The following is an 18,363-nucleotide window of genomic DNA, read 5'->3' as shown; positions in this document are numbered from 1 at the left end:
TTGTCAGTTGGAGAGTTCATCCCTTTCATAATTTCTGGTCAATGTTCTGATAAGGTTAAGAGCTGTCAACAGATGAGTGATGTTGCCATGCTCCTCATTTATTGAAGTGGAACATTGCTGAGGTTATGCAACCACACAATGTGTTCATTGGACATTTTAAAACAATATACATATAATGGTGTTCAGTATGCATACACAAAACTAGACTAACCCTAATGACATTTAATGTTGGATTTTTGTAGCCTAGTGTTTTTCCACCAGGATCAGGATATTTTAATTATGTTATGCCTGAAATGAGAGAGATTATTGCAGTTAACATGCTAAGGCTAAATAAAGAGCTGTTCATAGGCTGTATATTCAATATTTTTCATTTAGCCCCAGAAAAGATTTTGGAACTTTCATTGTAAATTAGTGTTTGTAGATTAAATCTTAAAGTAAATTTAATTCGCCTCAAGATTATGTGAACAATAAGAACGTAGTGAAGGAAATAATTAATAGGAATGGAAAATGAAGGCTGTGGGACTATGGGATTTTCAGAAGTCAAAAGTGAGGTTGATATCATCAGGCCCGAGGAGAGAGAGTGAGGGCGAGCGAGCAAGTCTTGAGCAAATGGAGAGGCTGTATGGACTGTTCTTTCAGGATCTGATTGTAGCTAAACAAAGAAACAGGTACAAAATGTGGTATATTGACAGACAGGGGTGTTGGGTGAAAGTTTAGGATGGGTCTCAGTTCTCACCACTGGAGAATTTTTAAAGCCTCACACACTCACAAACTCATCCACTCGTTCACTATGTAGGTAGAAGCAGTATCAAAGAATAGCACACTTCATGTGTCCCAGGTGGGCTGCTACTCTCATGTCCTGCTGACTTTGACTTTGGCAGTTTTGATCTTCTCTTTCCAACTGTGGGCAGATAAAACACATGAAAGCTATCTAGTTCATTTGAGGAGTAGGTGCCTTAGGTTCACAGATTATTTCCAAGGGAGGACACAAACCAAGAGGTAATAAGAAATAAGAGGTAAAAGAAAAAGAAGGAGTGATGCAAATAAATGACTTAGACTATTATGGAGATGAGGCTGAGTGTTATGAATAAAATGAAACAGAAAATAAAAAGAGATACACTAAGGGGAAGATGGAGACATTATGCAATTACTGCTCGTGTAATCAAATGTGATAAAAAAGCCATTGCATTCAGATAAATTGAATAATTCCATATCTTTTGTTTTCATACTTTCTGTCCTATTGAGCCGTAATACAATATTGTGAAAGCAATGCAGAGCAACATCTGAGTTCAAACATTGAAAGTACATTGAACTTTAAACATGTGAAATACAATTATTGAAAAATACACTTACTGGAGAATTTAGCATCATGTACAGTGGAAGTACAGGATAATATACCTAGTAAAGTTACTGTACTGTGTGCTTTCTTCAATATGAAAATGCTTTTCATTCACCACTACATTAAAATGCTCATTTGCACATATTGGTACTGCCTAAATATACATTATACATTATTAGTTAGTTAACATTAGCTAATTCAGTTAGTTAACATTAGCTAATGCTTTGTTCATCATAAACTAACAATAAACAGTACTTTAAAGCATTTATTTTAAGGTTAATGTTAATACAGAACTACAATTGTTTTAGACATCAGTTATGAATTATGTAAATTACAATGTTAATGTATTTTGATTAACAGTGATCAATAGTATATTTACAAATTATAATCATTCCCATACTATTGATTATATATGATTTTATTTATAAATCATATATGATTATAAATTAATTTAAACAGCAATTATAATGGTGTACTTTGACACTTTAGGCTGTTGGTGGATCAGGGCAGTCTTAATTTTGTCTGGCTTTTATGCTGCATTATGTCTCTACACAGAATTTTGAGCAGACACAGAGCAGCCTGTGTTACGTTGTGTAAAGATGCCTTTACTGAAGACACTTGTAAAGAAACTATAAATAGAATACAAATTTCAAACTAATGAAAAAAAAATTGCCCTCAGTTGACTTAGCTTACATTTTACACTTTAATTGTAATTTTTTTATTTATTGTGAAATCCCCTCAAAATGTCCAAATATTCAGAAGAGTTAAGATATTACAATGACAACCGCATGAATCTCTTTCTGCAAGGGGTCTATGCAGAGCCACAGATATTATTATGTGCCATATGCCGCACTCCGATGAGCTGGACCCTATACTGGAATTAGTTTCCAAGGCAAAATTGCAAAGAGTTATTCTATTTTATCAGTTGATCCAGCTGTCCTCAATGGCCTTGAATTCTCCTGATCCTTCCTCCCCTCCCCAACCAATAATAATAAAAACTCAGAGTCATCCAAAGATGTATGAAAAACTGTGTTCTGAAATAAATTGTATAACATTAATACCGAATGATCAGTTCTGGTCAGTCTCAAACCTGCGTGTACACAAGGTGGATGATGCAGGAAAATTTATGAAAAGTGAAGCTCCACAATTGCTTGATTTTGATTCTGAGTGACACCTTAAGACGACATCCACCTTGAAACTGCTGTCATGTTGTTGTTGTTGTTGTTGTTTTTTTATTTATTTGTGTTATTCAGCTGACATTTAACCGAGAACTGAAAAGCCCAAGCTTTTAGCACATCAATTCATGTTTAAATTTAAGATGTGTTTACTGGGTTATTGTTGTTGTTGTTGTTGTTGTTTCTTTCGGTTTATTGTTCTGAGGCTCTCACTTCACTCTATTTATTCCAGCACTGGCATCATCAGAGAAACAAAAAAGAGAAAGAGCTTCTGCTATTGTATTATTTGTCTCATCTCTCCGCTTCATCTTTTGTTTTTGTCCTCTCCATCTCTCTGTGAAACAGCTGACTCCACTGTTGTATATATGTCTCAAGGAAGATCAGGATGTTGCCATGGAGACCCCTTATATGATGTTTTACCTCCTATTTAATAGACTGAAGGGCTGCAAGGTTTGAGCCTGTGAGAAGCTGTCAACGCACCAAAATATGCATAGACAAAAACAACTTTCAGTTGGATTTTTGTATTAAATTACCACATAATATCAGGGAATTACATTTACTATTATAATAAAGCCCATGCTCATTTTGATATTAATTTGAAGTATATGAGTATAAACTCCATTGGCAAAAACATTCAATTCATTAAGAATGGACTACCTCTGGCAATTAAAAGCATTTAACTATTTTTGACAATGTTTGCATACTAGAAAACAGAGATTGTATAGATGAATATAAGTAGCCTGATCTGCCAAAAATATACCAGTTGTTAGTTTGTGTGATTCTTTAGCGCCCTCCTCTGTCATAGATGCGCATTACAAACAAAATACATGTTATTATGTACCTGGAGAAATAAATTACTAAAAATGTATCTATTACACTGTAGTTTTTTTTTTGCATTATCTGTCTGTACTAACCAAACTCGACAGACGTTGATTTAAAAATCCACAATAACATGACATATGTTGTATATATTTATTGAACTAAAAGTAATAGGCATCTCATAGCTGTCCACAATTAGGCTGGTTTTAGCATTACCCCTTAACTGTGGTGAAACCACTGCTATTCAGTTTTGAGCAGTGATGTCGAGGAATATCTACTCATTTTGTTTCTTTAGTTGGAAGCCAGAATCTCATCCACCCAGCTGCGGAGCTCAGTGACCCGGGCGTACACACCAGGAATACTGGTGTCACAGCGGCTGCTTCCCCAGGACACGATACCCACCAGAGTCCAGACATCACTCTTCTGACACACCAGGGGACCACCAGAGTCACCCTAAACAGACAGAAGGACATAAGACAGTTAGGGGAGAACATTAGAGAGGAAGAGAAGAAGAGAAGAAGCGTGGACGGGCCAATTGTCTTACCATGCAAGAGGAGGCACCAGCAGCACCTGCACAAATCATTGTGTCATGGATGTTGCTTCCCCAGTAGTTCTTACAGTCCTCGTTTGACAACAGAGGCAAAGCAACCTGCTGAAGCTCATTAGGGGTGAACAGAGCTACATGGAGAGAGAGAGAGAATAAAGAAGCAATTGTAAAACATATCAGCTATTGCAAATATATGTAAAATACCATTAAGTTTTGTTTTTTGCCAAAGTAATTATTACTTTTATTCAACAAAGACACATTGAACTGTTCAAAAGAGACAGCAAAACGGATTGAATGAAAAAAAATATATATCTATTGATCTACAACCAAGAGCAAGTATGTATTATGGACTGTGGTTATATGTTAGTCAGATAACCAACCATTGTATCTGGTCACTCCCCAGCCAGAAGTTACACAGGTCATGCCAGGGGCAAATTCATCTGAAGTCTCAGCGAGACAAACGGGGGACACATGGGCATTCAGTGAGACGGGGGCAGTCAGCTTGATCAAGGCAATGTCATTTTCGATGGTGTTAGAGTTCCACTGAGGGTGGGTGAAAACCTGGAATTGAGATTGACTCGTAAATGTTGTGCCAAAACACAGAAAAAGCACTAATTACAATGACGAGAAACAGATGTTTAATACACTCTCAGAAAAAGGTATAAAGCTGTCACTGGGGCAATACCTTATTTACCTCTAAAAGAAACATAATAGGGCCTTGAAGGTACATATGAATACTTTAAAAGTATGTATAGCTTCCTAAAATGTACATAATTAAGATCTTTTTGAAAGGCTATTGCCCCAGTGACAGTTTTGTATCATTGTTTGTATTGTTGAGGAATAGGATTGAAGTTCTTGAGCCTCACTTTTGACACTTTCATAGTCTGCGTGTCCTCCTGAGTGTTGCCGCTTCCCTTGTTATGCTCTCCCAGGATCACACGGTGACTAGTTCTGGAGATAAATCACAGAGGTGAATAAATCCATGTCTATACCAGCATTTATGCAGTTAACACAATGATTTAACTGCCTCACCTCACACTGCAGTGGGCAGCAGTCACAACCCAGTTCTCATTAATCAGAGAGCCACCGCAGAAGTGGAAGCCAGTGAAGTCCTGTCATTTAAAAGATGTGAGGTCATTTTCAAGCAACATAACTGAAATCAGAAAAAGTAGGTTTAAGTATTACTATAACACTAACACTGTACCTGCAGAGAGACCTGCCAGGGCCAGGAGTGAGGGACCGCCTCCTCACCATTCACAATGCGGGCATAGCCACTGACAACAGGAGGAATGCTAGGAATGCCACAGCCTGAAGAAAAGAAGTGCAAAGGGATTAAGAGGATATGCAGGAAGATAAATAATGAAATTTCATAGTACAGTCCAATTGACCAGGGCCAATATATATATATATATATATATATATATATATATATATATATATATATATATATATATATATATATATATATATATATATATTTGACAGTGGAGACTAGCAATGCTGATCTTTTCAGCAACTATGACCATGACCCTTGAAAAACAGAGAGAACTTAAAAAAAAAAAAAACCCTGAAGGGGGGAAAACACTTTCTCACCATAGGCTGCACTAACAAAGGCAACGCAGGACAGCAGCCACAGGAAAGACATTGTGCAGTAGACAGAATTATTGACAGCAGAAAGACCTATTTAACACCAAACCATGATTTCACTCATACCAATGAGGGCATGACAACCTGACATTATGGTCAAAAATTAACCCAGAGAGTCTGCATCAGCTGGACGTCACCTGTGCATAATCCCAGGATATCACACCACTGTATATGAACATTGTCATGTTAAACATACATAGTACATCGCATTCTTTATAAACTGGGCAATACTTCATGAATATGTTATTGAAATGATGTTTTTGAAACGTTTTAGTGTTAAATTATTTGATTATTTTATTTTGCTATGGTTAAAAAAAAAAAACTTAAACAAATGACTGAATATGTTAGCCAGTTGATCTTTCACTGAATTGTTCAAATTAAATTAATAATAATAAAAAAAAAAAAATCTGCATTGTAAAAGTTTTAATAAATATATTCATGAGTAAATCATATACTCATCCTTGTGTTGATTCACCTGTATGACTTCTTATTCCTGTGCAACACAAAAGAAGATATTTTGAGAAGAGTTTTTAGTTTTCTTGTACTGTCATTAAGGTTAGGTTAATATTTTTGTTTTGCAAAAGCATCACCATAACAACATAATTTTTAATAAAAAATTCCTTTAAAAAACACCTTTTATTTATAACTGTAAAAAAATATATATATAATTAACTCTTGCTGGGCACATAATATATATTTGTAAAAACAAAATGTTTCCTAAATTTTGTTATTTGGAATAACATTTAAAAAACAAACAAACAAAAAACATTTTATTCATTTAGAGGTCAGATTTGTTTAGGTAACATGCAAAATCTGATTTGACAATACTAAGATATTGCTGATAAGCAAATGCTAATGCATCTTCACTTAAACTAGGCTATTTCTCCTTTACCCATGAAATGTCTGTCGTATTTTTAACTTTGGTAAAATTATGGAAATGAAACATGAAATACTTCATATATCATGCAATGCTACAGTATATGTAAGAGGTTGAGATAAGAAGTGTGAGAAGGTGCCATGTTCACATAGTACATACTGCATGTGTCATTCTAAAACATTTTCTAAAAACAAAAAATGCTAAAGTTTTAAATACAGTTGAAAAGCATCTTGACATTTTTACTAATCATGATGCATAACTTTACTGTTTTCTTATTCTTGCACCATTATTAATATATTTATATGCACACATTCTTACAAAATGTTTAAAATGCTCTAAGACAAGTGATCTAAAGTTTGAACTATAATATTACTTAAAAATAGATATATAATATAGATGTATTTAGTTTTATGTCTTCTTAACATTGCAATATGAAACAATAATAATAATAATAAAATAATAATCATATATCATTTTATAAAAAGTGTTATACAAAATAAAGGGGACATGATCTGTATATGGGGTTTCTGGAATATTTAATATCTTAAGTCATAAGTTATATCATTATATCATAAGTGAAAAGTCAAGGTAAAAATGTCAGCAAATTTCAAGAATGACTCATGTTTGTTGCAAATTATTTAATGGGAAGGTCAGACACACACACATTTTTGGCATTAAAGAAAAATCTATAATTTTGGCACATTTTTGAAATTAAAGAAAAATCTATAATTTTGGCACATTTTTGAAATTAAAGAAAAATCTATAATTTTGACTCATACAATGTATTTTTGGCTATTGCTACAAATATACCCCAGCGACTTTTGGTCCAGCTGGTTTTGTGCTCCAGGGTCACATGTTTGTGTGTGTCACAACTGGCTTCCACTTCTGCAGTGGCTCTCTGATCAATGAGTGGTGGGTTGTAACTGCTGCTCACTGCAATGTCAGGTAAACCGTATTAAAGAATTCACTGTAATAATAATAATAATAATAATAATAATAATAATAATAATAATAATAATAATAATTATTATTATTATTATTATTATTAGTAGTAGTAGTAGTAGTAGTACTAGTAGTAGTAGGGCCTATTTATATTAGTATTAATATTAGTATCAGTATTATTTACAAACTATCATTTAAAAGTAGGTCTCTTCTGTGCAATTCTGGAAGTAAAAATTTAAATATTATTATTAGGACCTCTCACCGTGTCATCCTGGGTAAGCATGATCATTCCTCCAATGCACAGCCCACTCACACCATGACTATTTGCAAGGTGTGTACACCTTTAATATTTCCTGTTTCAAGCCTAATTAATTTTTCTGTACAATCCTGTCATATGTACATTAACTGACAGTTACTACTGATAAGCTACTACTAGATATATTGTCGAAGGGTAATTTTCTGTAAAGTTGCTATGCAACAATTTGTATCATGAAAAGTGCTATACAAACGTACTTAACTTGACTTGACCTAAACCACTGAGATTACTGCAGAGAATGCTTATGTGTCTGTATCCTCTTCACAAAGGTTTTCAAGCACCCTAACTACAACAGCTTCACCATCAACAATGACATCCTCCTGATCAAGCTGGCCACTCCTGCTCAGATCAACGCTCACGTGTTTCCTTCCCTGGTTGCCTGAAGTGTGTGACCTCTGGATGGGGCCTGACCAGATATAATGGTAGATTTTATTCCTGAATTATCTTCTGTTGAAACATTTCAAAATATACCTTCCAATCTACCCTTTTCAGCTCCTGATACCCCTGCCCTGCTCCAGCATGCTGCTCTGCCACTGCTGACCAATGACGACTGCAAGCGTTACTGGGGAACCAACATCACTGATCTGATGATCTGTGCTTGGTAAATTTCTATTGATTTCGCAGTTTACCTCTCTTTTTGTTCTCAAAGTTCTTGAAGATTGTACAGATCTGACTTACTTTTGTGTGTTTCAGGGTGATTCTGGCGGTCCTCTGGTCTGTGAGAAGTATGGAGTCTGGACTCTGGTTGGTATTGTGTCTTGGGGAAGCAGCACCTGCTCATGTTTATCAATGAAGTTTTATTTTGAGAAAACAAAACTCCCTGATTGTTCTTGTGTAGTAAAAATGTACATTTTAAAAGAATTAAAGTGGACAATGGACATTCAATTTGTTTGAGTGATTTAATCTTTTTGCATCATATTAATAACTTCAAATCAATCCTAAAATTATTTTTGAAAATAACTTTGAAATTTTAAAATAAAATGATAGTGATATAAAGCAGGCAATTATGTCTAGCACATCTGGAGTTAATGAATTAATGAACTGCAAAAAAAAAAAAAAAAAAAAAAAAAAACATTTATGTATGTAATGTTTACTTACTGTACAAAAAGAAAGGTGGGCTCTATGACATTGAGCTAATATACATACATACATAAATATTTATACAATATATATATTTTTTTTAATGCTATTGGTCACCCTTTACGTCTGTATGTCTGTTTTACAAATATTTAGCAAATGAAAGTTCTTAAAACGAGCTTGTGTAAATCCAATTCGATCCTCAAGCTGTCAGTAAGCTGATAACTCCGCCCCCTCTATATTCATTGAATCAACTGAAGTTCCACAGCAGCCGCACAGTAGACAACAGCTGAGCTGAACAGTTTAGGGTAAATAAATATCTTGTTGTTTGAATAAGTACTACTAAATGTCTATAAAGGCTCATATTTTATTTATTGAATGTCTGTCTGACTGACTGAGACATGTGGGACGTCGCCTGAGAGAGAGGGCTAGCATTTGCCATCTAGTCATAGCCAATACACAACACTTAAATAGCCTGTGCATACAGTAGCATTTCATCTTTTATAAAATGCGATTTTGGCCAAATGCATTTTACCACAGGAAAAACTGAGCGCTCCGTCTATATAGCTACAAAAACTAGTTTGTAACCTGTAGATGAAAATGTAATGTGATTTACCATCGGAAAATCATAACAGGTGCGCCCCCGCACTGTTTCGTACTGGAACTTACACAAAGCGACGAGTGATCCTCGTCACCTAGATAACTATTTCTAAGAAATTTCTTCTTTGAATTATGATTGCTGATACACTTTATTTATTTATTAACATTTAGGCTAATCATGTTATGGTATACTCTCCGTATACTCTCTGTATAAAATGTAGTAAAACATGGTTTTACTACAGTAATGTAGTAGTAACTAAAAAAAAATACAGAAGATCACTGTGAAATCTTTATATTTTATCATGCAGAATGTAATTCATGATTCATTCCAAGGATTCGTTTATTTGATCCAAAATACAGCAAAAACAGTAATATAGTGTAATATTTTTACAATTTTAAATAACTGTTTTCTATTTGAATATATAAAGTGTAGTGAATAAAGACCTTCAAGAAACCAACATCCCTGGTCCACCACAGTATCAAATTTTTGCCAGGTAGGCGGATACATGTTGGATATGTTATAGTAACGGTATGGCTATAGTTTCTTATAATCTGGAATTGAGTTGGACATAATTACTTAAATTATATTTCAAAAAAGTTTGTCAAAAATACTTGACTCATTGCTCACCTTCCCCTCTTCTCAATGTCATTCATAATAATGTTAACCAAATAATACAAATTAGCTTATGAAACCAAACAGAATAGCTAAAAAAGAGTATATATAATTGATATAAAAAAAAGAGGGGGTGCCCTTTTTCAGTTTCAGCACATGCCCCTCAAAAGGTCTGTGCACGGACCTGGCGCCGATCCAGTCTTTATGGTGGTGTGGCCAAATGTCTCAGGTTACATGTAACCATGGTTCCTCGAAGGAACGAGACGCTGTGTCGAAATGCAATGGGGAATGCCCTCTGCATGACCATGCTCTGAATCACATGTGTAATCAGCCCAAATCCCTGCCTAGTGTGTATCCGAAGAGCACCGCTAAGGCGAGAGAATAGAAGTGCCCAGAGTGGCTCACATATCAAGGTTATAGAACCTCACAAAGGAGGAGGGCGTGGACAATGCCGCAGGGTTGCAGATGTCCTGCATGGATACACCTGCACTCCATGTGGAGTGAACCTTGACTCCCATCGCCGAGGGGAGATCAGAGGACTCATAGGTCAGGTTTACAGCCTCAACTATCCAACGACTAAGGGTCTGCTTAGTTTCAGGAAAACCCCTTTGGGGGGACCACTGCACACAAGCAGTTCGTCGGTCTGTCTCCACATGGCAGCTCTATGGACGTATGTGTCCATCGGTCGAACTGGACAGATACAGTTAAGCTTCTTCTGGTCGGGCTCCCGGGAAGGGAGGAGGGCAGAAGGCCTGCAGCACTACAGGTTGTGGCATGACAGAGAGATCCTTAGGAACATAACCCGCTCAGAGGTATAGGAATGCTTTGGCCATGCCGGGCACAAAGTCAAGATGAGTAGGGGCCACTGACTGGCCACCAAGGGGGATATGGTAGGCCACAATGGCCGCCACATAAACTTTTAGGGGGCAGTGGGTCAACCCTGCAGAGAACCTGGCTTGTAGAAACTCCAGAACTTTACCAACTGGGCAGTTAGCTGGGTCAAGCTGGCGGTCTCTGTACCATGAGGTGAAGGGTTTCTTTCTCATGGCGTACAGTTTTGTGTTTGAGGGAGCTCTGGATTGGAGGATGGTCTCAATAACCTCGGTTGAGAGATCGGATGTTATCCATTGTGCCCCCACAGGGGCCACACCCACAGTTTCCACAACTACAGGTGAGGGTGAATTATTGTACCCTGCGCCTGTGAGAGTAGATCTGTCCTGACTGGACTCTCCTATGGAGAGCCGTCGAGGAGTGAGATCAGATTGGAGAACCATACTCGGCCCAGCCAGAACGGGGCTACTAATAACAACCGAACCCCGTCCCAGCGTACTCTTGCCAGAACTCCCAGGAGCAGAGCGACTGGGGGAAAAGAGTACAGATGAAGCCTCGGCCAAGTCTGTACCATAGCGTTCAGTCCCAGAGGAGCTGAATGAACTAGAGAGAACCAGAGGGGACATTGCAATGTCTCCTGATGAACTAGAGAGAACCAGAGGGGACGTTGGGATGTCTCCTGAATCGCAAAAAAAGGTCCACCTAAGCCTGGACAAAAACTCTCCATATCTGCTTCACCACCTCGGGGTGAAGAATCCATTCCCCGGGCCTCAGCCCCTGTCTCTATGGGACTACCTCTGCTCCCATATTGAGATACCCAGGAATAAATACTGCTCTGAGTGAGAGGAGTTTGTCATGGGACCACACAAGGATCTGGTTCGCCAGCTTATTCAAGGGTCGCAAACCTCCTTGGTAGTTGACATTAGAGACCACTGATGTGTTGTCGGTGCACACTAACACATGATGGTTATGCCATGTCAACACATGATATGCCATGTCCGATGGAGACCACATTGTGTGCAGACACGCACCGGCTTGACCTGCTGCCGTGTACCCCTTGCCTACCAGGGCTGATGTTGTATGCAGCAGCTTGTAGGGCAGTACTGGAGCCTTCAGGGACAATGTCGCGCCTGGGGACAGATTGCTGGCTAGTGTCTGCTCAACCTGGGACATAGCCTTGTAACCACGCTCACTCAACCCTGCCAGATTTCCATAATAGTTGGAAGCAGGAATGAAGAGGTGGGCCAAGAAAGGAGGTGTGGAGGTCGGGGAAAAATGGCAGGATCCGGCATGGAGGTGGTGGCCTTGACCACAGGAAGCATTCATCCAACTTGCTTTGTTGCGGCTCGTTCTGACTGTCAGCGGGCCAATCAATATTTAATTGGTCTACCGCACTGGGGGTGAGAGCAAGACCTCATAGATGCTCTCCACATCAATCTCCTCAGAGGAAGACAGGGGAAGTGCCGAGCTTTCACCCCAGGAGGAAGTAGCTGCAGTGTGGGCTTCCAAACCCAGAGATCGGGCAGATCTGGTGGGTGAGGAAGAAGATAGGGACTTGCCTGTCTCCATTCCCTCCAGCAGATCTAACTGCAAACCCTATGAATGAAGCCACCGCTCCACGTCGCCAGAAGCGGGACCAGCACAGCAAAGAACGCCAGTGAAGGGAGCCTTCCGAGAGTGAAGCAAACGCAGTGGAAGACGCTTGCAATGCGGGCAGCCGGTCCTCTCGAGAGTGTGTTAATCACCACCTGTGATGTAGCATGGGCAGGGGGGGAACAAACAATCTAAAACGTGACTCGGTTTCTCCCTTATGTTTTGTTTTAGACTGAGCTTTCGGCATAGTGGAGCTTCTTTACGGGGTTGTGGAAGACAAATAAAGGTAAATAAGACTCACAACACAGATTGAGACTGACAACACACAGACTGCTTGCTGAAATGACAGAAGGCTGACGCTGGTACTGCTGCACATATCTTTAAGCTTCCTTTTCAATAACATCACCGGCCTTTGACGTCTTGGCTTTCCACTGGGCTGATTACACATTTGATTCAGAGCGCGGTCACGCAGAAGACATTCACCATAGTGTTTTGACACAGCTCAAGTTCCTGAAGAGGACTCTGAGAAACAAGATTATTTGGTCTGATGAACCTTACTTGTAAGCATCATGTCTGAAGGAAACCAGCTCTGCTCATCAGCTGCACAGTACCATCTCAAAAGTAAAGTGTGCTGGAAGCAGCCTCATGCTGTGGGGCTGTTTTTCAGTGCCAGGGACAGAAGGACTCGTCAGAGTAGAAGGAACACTCAGTGTGGCAACATAATAGGTAGCCTTGATGAAAAGCCAGTCTAGAGCATTCAGAATCTCAAACTGGGCAGAAGATTCATTTTCCAACAGGACAGTGAGGCTAAGCACACAGAAAGAGTGGATTATAGACAACTGTGTGAATGTCCTTGAGTGGCCCAGGCACAGCTTGAGCTTGAACCCAATCAAATATTTCTGGAGAAACCTGAAAATATGCATCTGCCCCCATCTAACATGACAGAGCTTGAGAGGTAAAGAGATGAGAAGAAGAATGGCAGATAATCGCCAAATGCAGATGAGCAAAATTTGTTGCATCAAACAAAAACAGACCTGAGACTGTAAAGGTGCTTCAGCTAAATATTTAGTAATATTATTTTGCAATGTACTGATTTCAGTTGTTTATTTTTAATAAATTTACCAAGTTGTGACAATTCTGTTTTTGCTTTGTCAGTATAGTGTATGTAGTGTAGATTGATGTGGAATAAAAGTAATAAAAGTAATTTAAAGAAGTTTATCATAGGGCAGCAACATAATAAATGTAAAATGTAAAAAAATGAAGTGGTATGGATACTTTCACAAGGCACTATGTATATATATATATATATATATATATATATATATATGTGTGTGTGTGTGTGTGTGTGTGTGTGTGTGTGTGTGTGTGTGTGTGTGTTTCATTTTTCGTTTACTTTCATTTCAAATTCTTACATTTGATCTGTAGGTCCAGTTATAATATTGTGTTTATCTATATGTTAAATAAAATAATTGACACAGAAAAATACAATTGCATTAAATAATATTACGAGATAATTTTTAATATTTTTGAATATGCAAACAAGAAATGGTGGTGGAAACAAAACTTTTCAACGAAATTAAAATGTCAGGAAGTTCCAGTAGTGTGCAAGACTGTTTTTTTTTTTCATTACGCACTTATGAATATAAAAGCACAGTGAAACCATTCAACACATTTAACTGTTAATCTAATAAATCTAAAAACATTGAAAAAAAAAGAGACAATTACGGTATTCACAGTCTCTACAATCTCCATTTCAACTTTTCAAAGCAATACTAGTAATATTGGATTCCTTAAAATTATTTCCTACTGCTTTCCATTCCATTTAAATCTCTGAATTATAACAAGCACCAAACAAATACATTTAAATAAATAAAAAAAATAATAGAAAATGACTAATGAATAAAAAAATTATACCAAGCCCCTTTTCTCTCTTAATTAAATATCATAATATTTGATATCCAGTATATATTGGTTGCAGAATGCAAGTTATGTACCTCTTGTGATTATGTACATTTACAGTACATACAGCTGCACTAATGTACTTGTAGGGAATAGGCTAAGTGAAGAGGTTTACCGTACCTGGGAATCAGTGCAGATGTGAACACACAGGCCTTGAAACTGAGAACACAGCTTTATCAGTGTGTTTAAAAATACAACCAATCACATCAGGATTATTGCAGTAAACACGATGACTTTTGATAAATTTAAAGTTATAAAGTTACACAACAAAAATTAAAGAGAACTGAATGCAAGTTATCAGTCTTCACATAACAGTTTTCCTAAGAAATTATTTCACAGTATTACAGCTATTTTCTGTCTGTTAATCTGCAGCATTCAGTCTTTATTGGTAGTATTCCTGTAGCTCCAAAAGCACAGAAAGGTGCTAGCAATGTCAGGGTTAAGGGTTTGACTCCCAGGAAATGCATGAACTGATCAAATTATTACTTTCAATGTAGTTTTAGTTGCTGTCAAATGCATACATTTAAATGAAATTCACAGATGAAAGACTTTAAGCTGATTTAAAGCAACCAGAAGGAGGAGGCGTTATCTTTTGTAGGGATGAAAAAAAAAATTCTAGGTGCACACTATCCCACAGTGGTGAGATAAGATGTCCAGTGTATGAATGAGGACAGAATATATAAAGCCCTCAGAGGAGCAGACAACATTCAACTGCAGCAATGGCCTTCTTGTGGATCTTCTCTTGTCTCGCCTTCTTTGGTGCAGCCTATGGTATGATTTGTTTCAAAATAAGATACTTTAATAACAGCCTTTAAGCCTAGATTACGTTCATTAAATAGTCCTTAGAACAAATTAATCTGTTAAATTGCTTTGATTCAATTTTTTGTGGTCTGCCAGGCTGTGGCGTTCCTGCCATCCCCCCTGTTATCACTGGCTACTCCAGGATTGTGAATGGTGAGGAGGTTCGTCCTCACTCCTGGCCCTGGCAGGTGTCTCTGCAGGTAAAATCTGTCAATAACAATACATTTCAATGCTAACTCAAAAGGTTTATTAAATTATTACATCATTAAAAATTTTATTCCAGGACTCCACTGGCTTCCACTTCTGCGGTGGCTCCCTGATCAATGAGTGGTGGGTTGTGACTGCTGCTCACTGCAATGTCAGGTAAACAGTATTAAAGATTAAATCTACAACTTTACAATGTTTAGCTTGTAGGACTTTATTAAGATTAAGTTTGCATTTTAAACTAGCATGTACTGTTGCCAAAGATTTTGTGTTATAAAATGTAATTTTTTACAGAACCTCTCACCGCGTTATCCTGGGAGAGCATGATCGCTCATCCAATGCTGAGGCCATTCAGACCATTAGTGTTGGAAAGGTGTGTAGACTCTCAATATCTATTATACTGAGCATCATTTCCTACAGAATTCTGTTTTAGCAGGGGGAACCTCCATCCAAATTCACTCCATAAATATATAACAAAATCATTTAATTGATTAATAAAAACTACACGTAAAATGAGAATCTTTTTAACAACACATCATATGGACAATCAGTAAGTGATGATCCTTACACAGAACATTCTTCAATCAGAGCATTCTTTCAATACTAAGTTTCATGATTTTACTTTCTACAGTTCATAGGGCTACCCTAGACTTCTAACAGTACCAATAGGGGCTACAGCAACTTCAGTCATTGGCCCCTAATAATGATAACTTGCATTTCTGTAAGTCAGGTGTTGATTCACAAACATATCTGATCGATATAGTTCAGTAAAGACTTGATCAAACTGGAATCTTTTTGAACTAGTAGCTGATTCCTCGCTGCTGAAGCGCTGCAGGACTAGTGTATCACACCTGAATCACTGGAGAGAGAATTCCCACAGATGAAAATCTTAAAATCTACTTAGAAATCTGAACGTTTAAATGTCTGTATCCTTTCCCCACAGTCTATCAAGCACCCTAACTACAACAGCTACACCATCAACAACGACATCCTCCTGATCAAGCTGGCCACTCCTGCTCAGATCAACACTCACGTGTCTCCTGTGTGTCTCGCTGAAACCAGTGATAACTTCGCTGGTGGCCTGAAGTGTGTGACCTCTGGATGGGGCCTGACCAGATATAATGGTGAGTTTCAGAATCTCCTTCATTTCAGCATTTGTATCAGTTTGCATGTATTTCTAAACTTGAATGTATGTTTTAGCCTTTGTTCATATTCTCTGTCCTAATTTATTTTCTGTTGAAAGCCTTTAAAATTCTGCCAATCTACCCTTTTCAGCTCCTGATACCCCTGCCCTGCTCCAGCAGGCTGCTCTGCCACTGCTGACCAATGACGACTGCAAGCGTTACTGGGGAACCAACATCACTGATCTGATGATCTGTGCTGGAGCCTCTGGTGCTTCTTCCTGCATGGTAAATTTCTATTGATTTCGCAGTTTACCTCTCTATTTGTTCTTGAAGTTCTTGAAGACTGTACAGATCTGACTTACTTTTGTGTGTTTCAGGGTGATTCTGGTGGTCCTCTGGTCTGTGAGAAGAATGGAGTCTGGACTCTGGTTGGTATCGTGTCTTGGGGAAGCAGCACCTGCTCAACCAGTTCACCAGGCGTGTACGCCCGTGTCACCAAACTCCGTGCTTGGGTTGACCAGACCATTGCTTCAAACTAAAACACAATGTTTATACAGTAGTTCTTGGTCATGTTTATCAATAAAGTTTTATTTTGAGAAAAGAAAACTCCCCAATTGTTCTTGTGTAATAAAAAAGTTATTTATAGTGGGCTATGGACAATATGTTTGAGAGATTTAATCGTATTGCATCATATTAATAACTACAAATCAATCATAAAATTATTTTTGAATATATATAGAATATATTGTGAAATTTGAAAAAAAAATAATAGTGATTTAAAGCTGGCAATTATGGCTAGCACTTTTGGAGCACTTTGTGAACATTAATGAACTGCAAAAAATAAAAATAAAGTAAAATAAATTGACAGTGAAAACCAAAATAATATTAAAAAAACATAATTTATTTGAATGTATGTAATGTATACTTACAGTGCCCTCCACTTTTATTGGCACCCTTGGAAAATATGAGCAGAGGCATCTTTAAAAATAAATCTGCATTGTTTATTCTTCTGAATTTTCATTAAAAAAATCACAAAATTCTAAACTTTCATTTAAATAAAACAACTGAAAATGGGTGGAAAATCTCATTGTGCAATAAATGATTTCTCTAGTTCATGTTGGCCACAATTATTGGCACCCAATCATTGCAACATATTTTTCCAAGTTAACAGCTCTGAGTTTTCTCTTATAATGCCTGAAGAGTTTGGAGAACACTTAATAAGAAATCAGAGACCATTCCTTCATGCAGAATCTCTCCAGATCATTCAGATTCACAGCTCCATGATTGTGCTTCTTCTCTTCAGTTCACCTCATTCATTTTCTATAGGGTTCAGGTCAGAGGACTGGGACAGCCATGGCCAAAGCTTCATTTCGTGCTCAGTGACCCATTTTTGGGTTGATTTTAATATTTGTTTTGGATTAATGTCCTGAAGGAATATTCAACCACAGTCAATTAAAAGATTTCTAACAGAGGATAGATTTAAAACATTTTTTTTTTCTTTTGGTATCTGTTTGAATACATTATGTCATGTTACATGATGTCCAGGACCTCCGGTAGTAAAAAAGGCAGATCCAGCAGTATATTTAAACCTGGGCATGGGGTACTTTTTTATCCCTGTTTGTACTAAACCCATCTGGTGATTTATTTATTTATTTATTTTTTCATCAAAAGAATGAAAACATTAATCTATATTTTATTCCAATGAAAATTAAACAATCCTTTTAATTTTTGTACATTAAAGTGCTACACAACAGATATTTATAATGTAAAGATCAATGTCACAGAATTTGTCAAATATTGAATGAATAAATCAAAAGCAATTCAGTACACCCCAATCAAACCAAATGGCAAAATACTATTTAGCTACTACTGTCGACAACCACCAGCGCTGTGCAGTAA

General features: G+C 37.4%; 2 protein-coding genes and 1 pseudogene across 2 annotated transcripts; 2 read left to right on the top strand and 1 right to left on the bottom strand.

The window, feature by feature from the left end:
• Positions 1-3,472: 3,472 nt before the first annotated feature.
• ctrb.3 (chymotrypsinogen B, tandem duplicate 3) lies at positions 3,473-5,573 on the bottom strand. Its single transcript, XM_026215257.1, has 7 exons — positions 5,474-5,573; positions 5,085-5,188; positions 4,913-4,992; positions 4,747-4,831; positions 4,261-4,441; positions 3,878-4,011; positions 3,473-3,786 (listed from the first exon to the last, which is right to left on the bottom strand). Exons 1-7 carry the CDS (start codon positions 5,523-5,525, stop codon positions 3,625-3,627), a joined length of 798 nt encoding a protein of 265 aa, XP_026071042.1. The 5' UTR covers positions 5,526-5,573; the 3' UTR covers positions 3,473-3,624.
• Positions 5,574-7,257: 1,684 nt separating this feature from the next.
• Positions 7,258-10,770, top strand: LOC113052375 (chymotrypsin A-like; annotated as a pseudogene).
• Positions 10,771-14,995: 4,225 nt separating this feature from the next.
• LOC113051485 (chymotrypsin A-like) lies at positions 14,996-17,069 on the top strand. Its single transcript, XM_026215259.1, has 7 exons — positions 14,996-15,106; positions 15,233-15,336; positions 15,420-15,499; positions 15,635-15,713; positions 16,284-16,464; positions 16,616-16,749; positions 16,842-17,069. Exons 1-7 carry the CDS (start codon positions 15,055-15,057, stop codon positions 17,001-17,003), a joined length of 792 nt encoding a protein of 263 aa, XP_026071044.1. The 5' UTR covers positions 14,996-15,054; the 3' UTR covers positions 17,004-17,069.
• The last annotated feature ends 1,294 nt before the right edge of the window (positions 17,070-18,363 follow it).

This window comes from Carassius auratus, chromosome 32, assembly GCF_003368295.1.
Source record: "Carassius auratus strain Wakin chromosome 32, ASM336829v1, whole genome shotgun sequence".
NCBI classification, from domain to species: domain Eukaryota; kingdom Metazoa; phylum Chordata; class Actinopteri; order Cypriniformes; family Cyprinidae; genus Carassius; species Carassius auratus.
The sequence above is the reverse complement of the archived record's forward strand: the minus strand, read 5'-3'. Positions and strand labels throughout refer to the sequence as shown.